Source organism: Lontra canadensis, unplaced genomic scaffold (assembly GCF_010015895.1).
Source record: "Lontra canadensis isolate GAN:19392208 unplaced genomic scaffold, GSC_riverotter_1.0 scaffold75, whole genome shotgun sequence".
NCBI classification, from domain to species: Eukaryota; Metazoa; Chordata; class Mammalia; order Carnivora; family Mustelidae; genus Lontra; species Lontra canadensis.
The window spans coordinates 6,316,289-6,330,128 of NW_022631069.1; the positions used below are offsets into that span (position 1 = coordinate 6,316,289).

General features: G+C 36.8%; 1 protein-coding gene across 3 annotated transcripts in view; it reads right to left on the reverse strand.

Moving 5' to 3' along the window:
* MAGI3 (membrane associated guanylate kinase, WW and PDZ domain containing 3) overlaps nt 1–13,840 on the reverse strand; it is a 229,229-nt gene that overhangs the window by 65,754 nt on the left and 149,635 nt on the right. For all 3 annotated transcript variants that reach the window (XM_032881404.1, XM_032881406.1, XM_032881405.1), the window contains exons 3-4: nt 5,998–6,117; nt 773–982 (exon numbers count right to left, since the gene is read on the reverse strand). In XM_032881404.1, coding sequence (XP_032737295.1) covers nt 773–982; nt 5,998–6,117 — 330 coding nt within the window. The remainder of the gene's footprint in view (nt 1–772; nt 983–5,997; nt 6,118–13,840) is intronic.

A 13,840-nucleotide genomic window follows, 5' to 3' on the forward strand; every position in this document is an offset into this window, starting at 1 on the left:
TTGGGTATCAAGGAAATATTTTTCTTCGTTCCTACTTTGTGCCAGGCACTGTTTATGGTGCAAGGATTACAGCAATGAACAAAACAAGCAAAACTTTCGGCCCTCGTGAAGCTCATCTTGTAGTGTTTTGAATAAACATATTATAATAAACAGCCCAGAATTAGTTCTGCTGAGTCTCTGTAGCTTCCTACTTATATGCTCAATTAGAAGGGTAAGAGTCTTCCAAGCAACCACCACATTGTTTAGGGGGTACTTGAAGGATGATTCTTCACCACTAAATTTCTGTTGGTTTTGCATTTAATGAAAAATAAGAGAGGTTTGGGAAAAAAAAATTTTTGTTTTTAGTGGTTCAGAATTTAAACATAACATAGCGCTAACACATCTTTCAGATAATTTTTACTGGCATGTTTTTAGTTGAAGCCTGTATCTTAAAACTGTATTTTGTTCATATCCTGTAAAGTACGACGTAGGCCAGCCAGATTCTCATCTCCCAGAACCTCAAATCTTTCAAGCAGTGGGATCATGGCAGGTTATGTTATTTCTAATGATAGCTCATCACGGACTGATCACAACGGCCACTTGGTGCAACCTCAGCTCAGCTTGTAAGACGGTTGACAGCGACACTTCATTCCACACACAACCTTTTACAAATAATTAGAATCACATCACTTGCTCTACGCATGCTTTGGGAGAGATTCTACCGCGTCCAGTTCCATGTCGTGTTCAAGCCAACCCGGAAGATCAATGAGAAGTTGTTCATCTATTTACAAACCTGCAGTTCCACTGCCATTGACTGTGTCCTTGTCCTCGTCTTCTTCCTCTTCGGGTAGAGAGCTGTCCATTCTTTCCATCTTGCTGACAGATGTAGTTCGTTTTCTTTGGGATTCTGTGTCAAACTCATTATCGAAGAGGACCTGATCAACAGGATCTGGCTGGAAAGGGCTGGGTTCTGCTGGAGGCTTGGGAGTTCCATAGAAGTTTCCTGAAATGGATGAAATAGGCAGCTGAAAGGACTGATGTTGAACTGAGAGTCAGAACAAAACGATCCCATGTCTCTGCCCTGCTGTTTTATACCAAGGTTTCTGAATGGCCAAAAGGAAACCCAAACACTTCTTCCTGGGAGTGGAGGAGGGAGAAAACAGAAGAACTAATTTCTCAAGTGTCCTTCACCATGTATATTCTAACGCTAACTTTTTAATACTATTTGTACTAAGGATAGGAAGTTGACTTTATGTACACAGATTATTTATTCCTACAGGGCTTGCTTTGCATGGGCCCTAAATTAGGGCCTGATTTGTGAATTTAAATGCATCAATGCTCTCATGTAAGACTAACTGGCATAAGAAGTGGGAGTAAAAGAAGAGAAAACGGACTCAATTTTGTTCTGATGTGTAACATAATGAACTATTTTGGTAAAATGAGGAAATATGTGGGTAAAGGATAAAGCTAAGAACCAGTGTGTGCTGAAATGTAGGCTGTTTATATAAAAGTAATTTTTAGGTTCTCTGAGCATTCTAATTATTTTATTTGACAATTTATTGAACAAATAGAGACATTATTAGCATAATTCACTATTGGCTTACTCTCAGGAAAGCAAGAAATACTTTAATATTCTACGTCTTGAAGATCAGGAATTTTCACAGTAAAAATAAATGTTCCAGAGTAGGATGAAAACAACTGAATATCTTAATTCGTCACGCAGTTCCCAGTAGGGAGCCAAATACAATGGAAAACCACTCGAAAGTTCTAGCTACATTAACAATCTGTGGCTCCTGCTAGTTTCTACCTTTTATCAGCCACTATGCTAATGTGGCTCCTGCTAGTTTCTACCTTTTATCAGCCACTATGCTAATGCTATCGGAAGATATAGTTAGGGAATAAAATATTCACATTCTTCTTTCATTTATTTATTTTAAAAATCACACCTTCTAATCAAATTCCTGGACTCCTAAAGAGGCAGTTAAAATGCTCATCACATAAAATAAATCAATGGGGTATATAATGAATCATTTGTCTCTGATGAAAAAAAGCATAGGTTGTTCACCACCATACAGAGGCAAATCTACAAATCAATTTACCTTGAGCCATGTGTGTGTGCCTTGTGCGAAAAGCATTAAGATAAATTCTTTGGACATCTGACTTTGGGTGGTGATTGTCATTAAAATATTCAAGACAAAACAATGAAATCAAACCAAAAAATTTTTCAACTACATCTTGTCTCTCTCCCCACTCAAGTACTCCCTTGCTCCCAAGTCCACATTTGAAATGGAGTTACCCGTCACGCAGATGGATACAAAGATTTGTATTAAAACAGACTCAGAGGGTCTCTGCAAACTTTCTAGCCCAGAGTAAAACAGGACCTGGTAAAGAGGCCAGCTCATACTTCTCTGGGATGGAGGACCCAGAAACATTCCAAAGAGAGGTCTGGTTGTGGAACAGGATGCTCCAGGATCTCAATTTTTCCTGCATTGTGTCCAACGATCACGCTACCCAGGAATCTGGACATTCTATGACAAAAATAAAAAATCCCCCTTCCCTAAGGATAATAGTTTTAGTAGCAACATTAGACACATGTTTTACTGTGTAGTCTTAGTAATTATTACCTCACTCTAGGAATTTTACCTGTTTTCTAGGGTGAAATCAGACAAATTCAGGATATTTTGATTGCCACCCATGATCATTAAGATTTTAGGACTTCATAATAAATTCTGGCACTTCCTTATTTAAACATAATTATTGGACTTAAAAAAACTAGCATTGCTTATAAGGAAATTGGGACTATTTTTCTTGAGTTGTTGGTAAATATCAAGATTTGAGACACAGCAAGGCATAAATGACATGGTCTGTGAATCTTGACTATAGTTAATGACAGAAAAAGGTTTTCATCTTTTTGAAACTGTTTTGGAGGGGTTTTTTTTCCCGCCTCTTTTTTCTTTTCTGAAGGTTTTTTTCATTTTTTTTTTTTTTAAAGATTGTATTTATTTATTTGACAGACAGATCACAAGTAGACAGAGAGGCAGGCAGAGGGAGAGGGAGAAGCAGGCTCCTTGCTGAGCAGAGAGCCCGATGCGGGGCTCGATCCCAGGACCCTGGGATCATGACCTGAGCCGAAGGCAGAGGCTTTAACCCACTGAGCCACCCAAGCGCCCCGGTTTTTTTCATTTTTCAAATAGAACTACCAACTATCAAATATTTTAAATACATACAAAATCACAGATAATTATATTAGAAACTTATTTATTTATTTATTTAACTTTTGCTAGACTCCTCTCAGGTCTCCATTTTCTCCCTGTTTAAGGACATACTTACATGGTCACATGTACAATTAAGGTCCTAACTTCCTGTCAGTCCTTCCCATGCTCTCCCTGAGTTGTCCTAAAGTTGGTATGTATCATTTCCCTGCACATTGTGTACAATTAGGATGAATGTATATGCATACATAATATGTAAATACCACTGTTTTCATTAAAGGTTCATAAAGGTTTTTCTAACATTTCATATTTTTTTTTATAAACAGTATGCTGTACTATATTCTTTGGTAACTTTCCTTTTATACAAGTATATTTCTAAGACTTGTTCCTGTTCATATATGTAGATTCAAGTTTATTTAATTGCTGTATAATAGTCCATTTTCATGAACAAGTTAAAGTAAATATTATGAATTCCCCTACTAAAACAGAGCTGTTTCCGTTCTCTCCCTATTTCAAATAATGCTATAATGACTGTTCTGATATGTGACTATGTAGGCATATAGATAAGGATTTCTCTAGAGCAGGCTTCCAGAAAGGGAACTTCTGGGTAAAAGTGCATCTTCAAATTTACTAGCTATTGCCAAGATGCACCCCAAAGGGATTGTATCATTTTATACTCCTGCCACCAGCATATGGGAGTTTCTTCTTCCCACAATTATCAGACTTTAAAATTTCTGTCAATCTTATGGGTGTGAAATGGTCTACCTCAATTTGCATTTCCTTTAAATTTAGCACATAGCAATTAATAATATGTAATATGCCACTTTGTCATCTCCCATATTTTTATACTTAACAGAGAAAAATGAAGGAGAATGCATTTGTGATCTAGGGACAAAGCAGGACTTCTTCAAGAAAACTTTAAAAGCACAAACCCTAAGAAAAACAGTGATAAATCTGACATACAAAAATTAAGGATTTCTGCTTAACAAAGAGACACACAGACAAGCATATGAAGTGACAAAACGGGAGAAAATATCTGTGTCTAATAAGGAATTAACATCTAAATAAATACCTAACTATCTGAGGAATGTCCATAAATTGGAATGTGGATTGACACTTCTAAAAAAATATACGACACAAATGAAAAAACTTGCAGAAGTCTAAAACACCAACAAGCATATAAAAAGGTACTCCAACTCTCTGACTACCAGAGAAGCTAGAATTAAAAGGAGCTCCCACTCTACAAGCATCAGATTGGTCAAATGATAGAGCAGGCCGGTGAGGACATGGAATCCTTCCTCTAGTGCTACAGGAACCCAGCCCCCGAGCACGGCTCGCGGGAATGCAGCGGCGGAGCTGCCAGGGCTCTTTCATCAAACTAAGTACTCGCAGACCTTATAACCTGACAATTCTGCCCCTGGGTAGGGGACATCCTCACACAGGTCTAGAGGAAGAGGATGCTGCGGCTCTATCTGTGGTGGTGCGGGGGGACTTGAAGCAATCTGGAAGTCAGTTACTAGAAGAGGGGTTCAGTAGAAGGCAGCAGAGCACTGTACAGTGATTAAAAGGCAATGATTACATGTAAATATAGAGCAGTGACATGAATGAATCTAAGAAACTCTGAAATAACGGAGAACAGTTAAAAACTGGATGAGATCGAGAGCACAGTCCTGATGCAAATAATACATGCATGCACACAAGACACATTTTGTGAGAATGCAGACAAACCACAGCATAAATGAGCAGGCAAAAAGGAGATCTCGGGAGACTCTGAAGAGGACAGACACAAGCAGGGCAGCACTAGGGGTAGACAAGCATGACAGCAATGGGCAGGTGGGTTGGACAGAGGGAAGGCACGGCCGCAGTAGCCCAGACATGAGCTTGTCTGGAGCCTGTGAGGAGGTGTGAGTGAAAAGAAAGGCATCATGAAAGCTGTTACAGAGAAAGAAATGACCAGATTTGGTGACAGACAGATGGGAACTCCAAGGAGAGGGAAGGAGTAAATGATGACTCCACCATTTTGAGCCCAGGGTGCAGCTAAAGAGAAATTACAAAGAATTATTCTTTTGGCTAGAACACCAGTGCAGACTTGGATATGTGGAATTCAAGGTTAGTGTTTATTGAACACTACTGAACCATCTCTAGGCATTAAGATACTACTAAGAAAGATGTGATATGGCTTTCCCACCAGGCTTGTGAAAAAGGCCACTACCACTGCACGAGAAAGCAATGACGGAGAAGTACAGCATGCTATTGGGAGTGGACAAGCGTACCAGGGAAGGGAGAACAAAGGATGGAACACAGCATCATTTAAAAATTGAAACTGAGTGAGTCTCGACTTCCCAGAAATGAGTAGAGAAGAAATATGAAAAGAAAACCAATTATTCCATTTTTGTTGTTTTCCCCCCAATCTATATTCTCTTTTCTCCAAGAGAGCCACACTATAGATTATTTAAAGTGCACAGCATTTGGAATCCTAACCACAAATAGAAAGCAAACAACAAACACTTGTTGAGTTCATATGATGAATATGAATTACTACAAAATATGCAAACTGTCTGGTTTGAAGGCTTTCAGTATATTCTTCACAATCAGCTTTATAATACGATGGAATGCTTCTGCTTACTATTTAATCCCATTTTAGGTTGTAAATTACATATGGCTCACCAAAAGAAAACGTTCCCAAAGACGAAGAGAAAACAACTTAAAAAAAATGGTACTTTACTAATCAAATTCCCTTTGAAGTAATTCCAGCCATTTAGATAGTTTCCTGGGTTGCTGCTGTTGTTAGTATTTGGGGACATACCATCATATGTTCCACTTTCTAATAATGCTCCACTCTCTTCCAGTGCTTTGAACTGTTCAACAGAAATGAAATTATAGTCCACCCCTGGTACTTCCCCATCCCTGGGGGCCCTTGTAGTGCCTAAGGGAAAAAAAAAAGAAAAAAAACAGATTGCTTTAAACTTACAAAATATTGAGAATAGAAAATACAGTCTATAGAGAACACATGGGAGAAAACACACTACTGAGTATATGGTACCTTCTAGAATGAGGATCAGAAAATTTTAGGCAATGTTTTTAGGTGAAAGTAGGACAATAATGTAGGATGACTAAATATACTTTAATATAATCTACAGATAGCTATGAAATTCAAACTACAAAGACTAACAGATTTCTACTGTCAAAGGAAGCTAACTTTCTATCACTTCAATTATCACCACTTAACGTCTGAAGAGAAATCCACAAATGATAAGACTTCATATTTTGTGGGACATGGTTATTCTTTTTTTTTAAATTTAAGTATAGTTGACATACAATATTAGTTTCAGGTGTATACAGATTGTGTTTTTATCAAGCTACCTTATGCATTTTTTTCTGGTATAAATCAAAACAAACAATTTTTAAAAGTTCTTTTAACATACTTAAGTTTTAAAATTTGGACAAATATTAATTATGAGATTTTAGTTTAATGAATAAAAGGCTTAAGGCTTAAGATAGGTACTCACATATTGTTTCTCAGCCATTATTCTCTTTAAGTAATTTCAAAAATTTAAGAAGTACATTATTTAATGAAATACACTATGGCAACAGAATAGCAAATTCCTATCAAGGAATTCACACTAAAGTAAAATCTTTCAGATCAGAAGTATAAACTCAGGTTATGGCAGCATTGCTACATGTGACTGAGTTTTCCTGAATATGAATGAACATTTTTGTGAACTGATACTGAAAACATTATTTCAAATAGTAGAGAATACAAAGAAGAGACCCAAGGATTTAGCCTCAAAAGAGATTTGGGATATTGTAGCAAATCCTGCACAAGAATGCCTTCTCAAAACTGTTCCTCCATTTATGCTCCCTAGTCATTAATGGCACTCCATGCCAGAGGGCAGAGAGTCCGCCATCTTGGGTTCCTCTCTCCATTCCACATCTGGTCAGTAAATCGGGTTGATTCAATCTCCTCAATATGTCTAGGATTTATACACTTTTCTTCATTCTCACACTCACCTAATTCATATCACTATGTATGGTCTGTAATGTTGGTCTCATACGGTCAACACTTACTCTTCCCCGGCTATGTCCCTTACCCGAACTGCAGCCAGTGACTTCTCCAAAACAATGATCTGAACAAAAAATCTCTATCAAAGGTTTCCCATGATCTTCAGTATGAAAATCCTCTTCAGGTTCTTTTTTGCCTCACCCCTTTCACATTCTAGGCTTTAGCCATAATTGGTTTTTCGTTTGTTTGGGGGGACTTTTTTTTAGTTCTTTTAATGTTTCTTCAACTTGCTTACCTCCACAAGGACTTTCTCCAAGTCATCCCTTTCCCTGGAAGACTTCCTCTTCCCTTTCTCACTCTTACCTCAGCTAAACCTATCTACTCATCCTTTACACCCTGGCTTAAGAAGTTTCTTTAGAGAACCTTCCCTGATTCCTTCCTGGGATGGAACATGAAGGAATCATGTCTACATGGTTCAGAATAACAGTCCCAAGTCTTAACACAGTGAAATCACAGTAGGTACTCAATATAGACAGTTGTCAAGTAAATTACATGAAACTTTACACAAATATAATTGGCACAGTATCTCAAATAATATTATATATTATATATATGTGTATTAATACACTATGTTATAATTAATGGAAAATTATTAATTGCTTTTTAGTTGTATTACATTCTATTATATTCTGTAACATGAAAAAAATCCACAAAGACAATAAAACATTAACAGTAACAATCTTTGAAAATGATTTAGTCAATACTATAAGCAACAGAGATTATATTCAGTAAGTTTTTCCCCTTGTTCTCACCCAACTTTTTATTAAAAAATGAGCATTTCTTTTATCTGTTTTATATCACAAAGGATAAAAAAGCTCGAAACAGAACTTCCTTTTGTTAAGATATTTTTGTCATTGTCAAATTTGTTTTCTCATGCATTGGCTAAACTACATTGTTAGATTCCCCAAATCAATAGCTTTTAGCTTCATATTAACTAAAAATTAACATTGGAAAATAAATTTAATGACTAAAATTTATAATTATCTATGATAGGAAAACTTGGCCACAATATTTTGTACCTCCTCTTATCAAGAGATGGGGCAGCTTGCTGCTTCATCTGAAATCTGGACTGGATTTATGATTTGCTTTGAAAAATTTAATGCAGAGGATGTGATGATGTACGGGTTCAGGAGTCTAGACTTCCATCTTTGCTTTCTTGGAATGGTTCCACCACCAAATATGGAAGTCCAGGTTACACTGAGAGAGCCCCAGCCAACAAACAGCACCAAGGTTCTAGACATGTGAGTGAGGCCATCTTAGCCCCTCTAACTCCAGTGAAGGTGCCAGTGACTGCGGCCACATGAGTGATCCCAGTTGAGCTCATCTAACTCACAGACTCATGAGAAATAATACGTGATGCTTATTTTAAGCCATTAAGTTCTGGGGTGATTTGTTATGCAACAAAGGCTAATAGAAATATTATCCAAATAAACTCCACTATGAAATATCCTGATTATATAAAACCTGAAAAACCCGATTTAAGAACAAACTGTATTATAGATAATACTATAAAAAGGGCACTGATCCGAGGGGCAAGCTACTCTGTTTTAGTCGGGGATTGTTAGTAATGGTACAATTTTAAGCAAGCACTTAATCCCTCTGAGCCTCATTCTCTTTCTGCAAAGTGGTGTTAAGCAAGATGATGTTCATGATTCTTTCCATTAGCAGATATGAAATGTTATGTGTGACACACATACATATATTTCCAAGACTTATAAAGGGCTTAAATGTTAATTCTCTACCAATATAGGTTTTACAAATTTTCACATCCTCTCTCCAAAAATGGGTAATCCCATACATCTAAGAAGTTCTTGCCTTACATTTACCCTACCCTATTGCCTTCAGCGTTCCAGAAAATTTATCTTGATATTCTCCTGATACTCTACATATTTAATGTAAAGCTTTCTATATCACCTCCAGTCCCTACTGTATTTCTTTTTACATAAAAATTCCTCCAAGTTCTGTTTACTCATGGCCTCCAACTCCTCTTTTCTCTGTTTCTCGAGCCCAATCCAATCAGATCACTGTCCCACCACTCCACTGAGACAATGTGCTGTGTTCATCAGAGGTCTCCACTTTGCTTAGCCCAATACTCAAGTCTCAGTCCTCATAATACCTAACCTAGCAGCAACATTTGATGTAACTGATCATTCCCCTTTTTGTGTTTTATCCTGAAATATACAGACAGGTGCGTAAGACATATATGTAAAGTTTAACAAGTAAAGGTAAAGCAAACCCACCCAAGTGAAGAAGCAGAGTATCACCAGGAGACCAAAAGCCCCCTTGTACACCTGCAATCATAAATCTCTCCTTCCTCCAATCTTGATATTTGTGATGCTGATTTCCATTCTTCTTTAAAATGTTTTTTGTTTGTTTTACCAATTACATAATGCATTCTACAGCTTAGTTTTGCCTTTTGTAACTTCATATGAACGGAATCATGCCATATGCATCCTTTTATGTCCACATTAACACTTGTAGTCAGGTTTTTAAACTTCCACCACCATGTGAAGGCATCTCACTGTGTATTTAACGTGCAGCTGATTTATGGAATTGCACGTTCTTTTTCACGTATTTACTAGCCATAGAGATTTCTTCTGTTGTGAAGTGACTGTTCAAGGCTTTTGCCACTTCTCTGTTGGGGTGCCTGTCTTCTAAAACTTGATTTGTAGTTCTTTACTATAGTAATTTATCACATCTAAGTAATTAACAGCTTCCAAAACGCACCACTATTTTATCACTAAAAAAAGAAAAAAAAACCCTGGCAATTAAAATAAAAAGATTCCATCTACTGTAAGATACAATCCAATTGCAGACAGTAAGTTAAAGTGTGAAATAACTGTGGCTTAGTATTGATAAAGCACTTCAGTCCTTTGTCAGATATATGTTGCAAAGGGGGAGTTTCTACAAAAATGTGAAATAAGGGGGAGCCTGGGTGGCACAGTCGGTTGGGCATCCAACTCTTGGTTTCGGCCTAGATCATGGTCTCCAGCCCTGAGGCAGGCTCTGTGCTCTGTGTTTAAGTTTAATCAGTGCTCGCTGATTAAGATTCTCTCTTCCTTTCCCGCTGCCCCTCCCACTTGTGCTGGCTCTCTACAACTAATAAATAAATCTTTTTAAAAAAATACTTTCTGGGGCGCCTGGGTGGCTCAGTGGGTTAAAGCCTCTGACTTCGGCTTGGGTCATGATCCCAGGGTCCTGGGATCGAATCCCACTTCGGGGGGGTCTCTGCTCAGCAGGGAGCCTGCTCCCCTGCCCCCCGCCTGTCTGCCTACTTGTGATCTCTGTCAAATAAATAAATAAAATCTTAAAAAATAAATACAAATAAAATAAATAAAATACTTTCTATAGGAAGAGGGTAGTGGGGTTATGGAAACTGGGGTAGGTATGTGATATGATGAGCGCTATGAAGTGTAAACCCGGCGATAAACAGACCTGTACCCCTTGGGCTAATACATTATATGTTAATAAAAAATATAAAAAATTTAAAAAAGTACTTTCTAGAAACAGTACTTTCTGTAAAACTGTGTTCCCCAAAAAGCAGAGCTTACAGAGAAAATACTTTAGGTTTGACTTGTCAAAACCTGTTCCAACTTTTTAACCAGAGCCTAGCAAAATCACTAACAACCCCAGTTAAAAATACTAGGACAGTTTAAAAAAGATATTTTAAATTCCTAATAAAAATACCAGAGCAAATAAAATACTTTGTCTTTAAATAACAATTTTAAAAAAATAAAAGATAGCTTGACAGAAAGTGTTATAAGGGGGGTTGGAGCTACTGAATAATGAAGAAAAGGTAGAAAGTGCAATAAATGATTTTTAAGATAAAGCACATGTCTAAATTGAGAACAGAGGCCAAATTGAGGTGACTGGGCACATGCAAGGTGCATGCAACATTCAACTCTGTATATTCTGTTTACTTGCTGCTACTTAGTAACACAAAACATTAGCTTGCTGGGGAAAATGGAGTAAGAACCAATATTACCTCCATTAAATTGACATCATTACCCCACCTACTTACCAATCATATATGAACTTACTGGTGTTACAGAAACAAATGTAGCACAACAGACAGTATCTTCTCCCACTCTGATTTTTTCTCATCTTTTTTAACGGTCTTTTAATTATAGTAGTTTTTCATTTTATTGTACTTAACTTTATGAATCCTTCCCTTTATAGCTAATGCTTCTGTGTCTTATTGAAGAAATCCTTCCTAAGGATGGAGATATTCCATATTCTTTGTTAAAAGCATCACAAATTTGCCTTTCACACCTAGTACTTTAGTGCACTAAAACAGATCTTTTTCAGCCTGATAGGGGATAGTAGTACAACTTCTTTTTTTTCCAGACGGCTACTCAACACACTTACTGAAAAATCAATTATTTCCCCTTCTCATCAGGCATGTCACTTCTATCATAGAAATCTCATATAGAAATGTCTACATAAAACTGGGTGTTACTGGGCTTTCTCCTCCATCCCGTTTATCCACTGACCATTCCTGCACCATTACCAATGGTGCTATAATTATTATATTGCCATGATAAATCTTGGTATAGAGTAGAACAAGTCCACCTATTTTGTTTTTTCTATTTTTAGCTCTTCCATATAAAATCTGGAATCAGAGAAAGAGGCTAAACATGCTGGAATTTTTATGGGATTAGAATGAATCTATTAATCAATTTGAGGAGAACTCCTGTCTTCACCATATTGAATCTTTAATCCAGGAACAAAAAATCGGTCAGTATACTCAGATCTTCTTTATGACCCCTTAATTTTATCTTGCGAAAGTCTTTACACTTCTTTAGAGATTAATTTCTAGGTATTTCAAATGCCTGTATGCTATTGTAAATATTTTTCTGTAAACTTTCATTTTCTAATTATTAATGATATAAAAGAAAACAATTGTGGGAATCTAGTTGGTCGATCTATTTGGATATAACTGACCTACAATCAAATTCACTAATTCCAGCAGTACAATTCTGTAAATCTTGGGATTCATCGCTCCTAAAGGTTTTCTTATGTCCCTGTGGCAGTGGCTAATCAGCTGTCACTGTAGTTTTGTGTTTAACAGAATCTCATATACATAGAATCATATACGGATTCCAGTAGTTCTGATTCCAGTAGTGGTTTGTACCTGGCCTCTTTCACTTAGCGTGATGCTTCTGAGATCTATCCATGCTGTGGTTCAACATCCTTTTACTGCTAAGTGGTATTCTGTTGTACAGATATACCAAAATTTGATTACGCATTCACCATCGACGGACATTGGGGATGGTTCCAGATTTGGGACACTATAAATAAGGCAGCTATAAACTTACAAGTCCTTGGGCAGACACATATTTAAATTTATGTTAAGACCTAGGAGTGGAAATGCTGGGTCATACAGTAAGTGTATGTTTAAAAGAAAATGTCCCAAAGTAAATACATTTCACATTCTCACCAACTCCTAGATGAGAGCTGTAGTCGATTTACATTACTGTTTCCATGTAGGGATTCCTCCTTGAAGTCTCTCAGCCAATTTCCTTTTTCTAAGTCCTCAGAAAAATCAGTTGATAGAGAAAATGAGGGGGAAAAGTATTATAATTCTCCTATGAGAATTAAAGCTTGATTATCTGACATAGAGATGTTACTGATTTGAAGGAATCTAAAGATACCAACTGAAAGCAAAGAGCAGAAAATACTGACAAATGAAACCGAACGGTCAAGGCGACATTTCCAGGCATCAGGACAGAAGCACATGGGAGAGCAGCAGTCACAATCCACTTGCAGCTGTCCCTGAGCTACAAGTGTGAGGTCAAGGCCCTGTCTGCTAACAGTGAGTCTTTCTTGCAAATACACTATTAGCATGGTTAGATGCATTTATACTTCATATAAATCCTATCAGTAGTATTCTCCAAAAATCACTGGTTTTGAAGACTAAGTCTTTAAATTGGCAGTTCTGATGTGTGATTCTATGTAATGATATTAACCTTGAAGGCAGATCTGAATGTTATTTGAATACTACCCAACGATGTCCTTTGGCATTTTCTGCTGTTTGAATATGTGCTATGAGTTTCAGTGCTTTGTAAATCCTTTAATAGAAGAAATGTAGAGAAGTGAATGTTGTCGTGGAACACTGCAACCTGAAATCAGTAACTGGTGTAAAATCTGAAGTAAAAGCCATATAGATCTCAATGGCAAAACCAAAATTGGGACAAGGAGACAACATATTTTCACCATTAAAAAAGAAAGCAAGTTTATTCAAATGACCTGACTAATGCCCAATCTGAAGATGCTTTTGGACACACAATAATTTCAGGAGCATGAATGTAATACGAAATTTAAAAAAAAAAATGTCTGGAATACTTGTTACCAAAGTCAAAACTATCAAATAATACAAGTGATACTTCTTGTATTTTACAAGTTCATTTTAGGAGTGAAAATTTCAAATAGGATATATGTGTGGATTTATCTTTCAAACTTAACTTTTTTTTGTATTAATGTTTCCTTTTAATGTTTCCTTTCAGCAAATGTCTGTAACAGATATAAGTGTTGAGACTTACAGCCTTGTTTTATTGATTTATAATAATAATAAACCAGGATATTT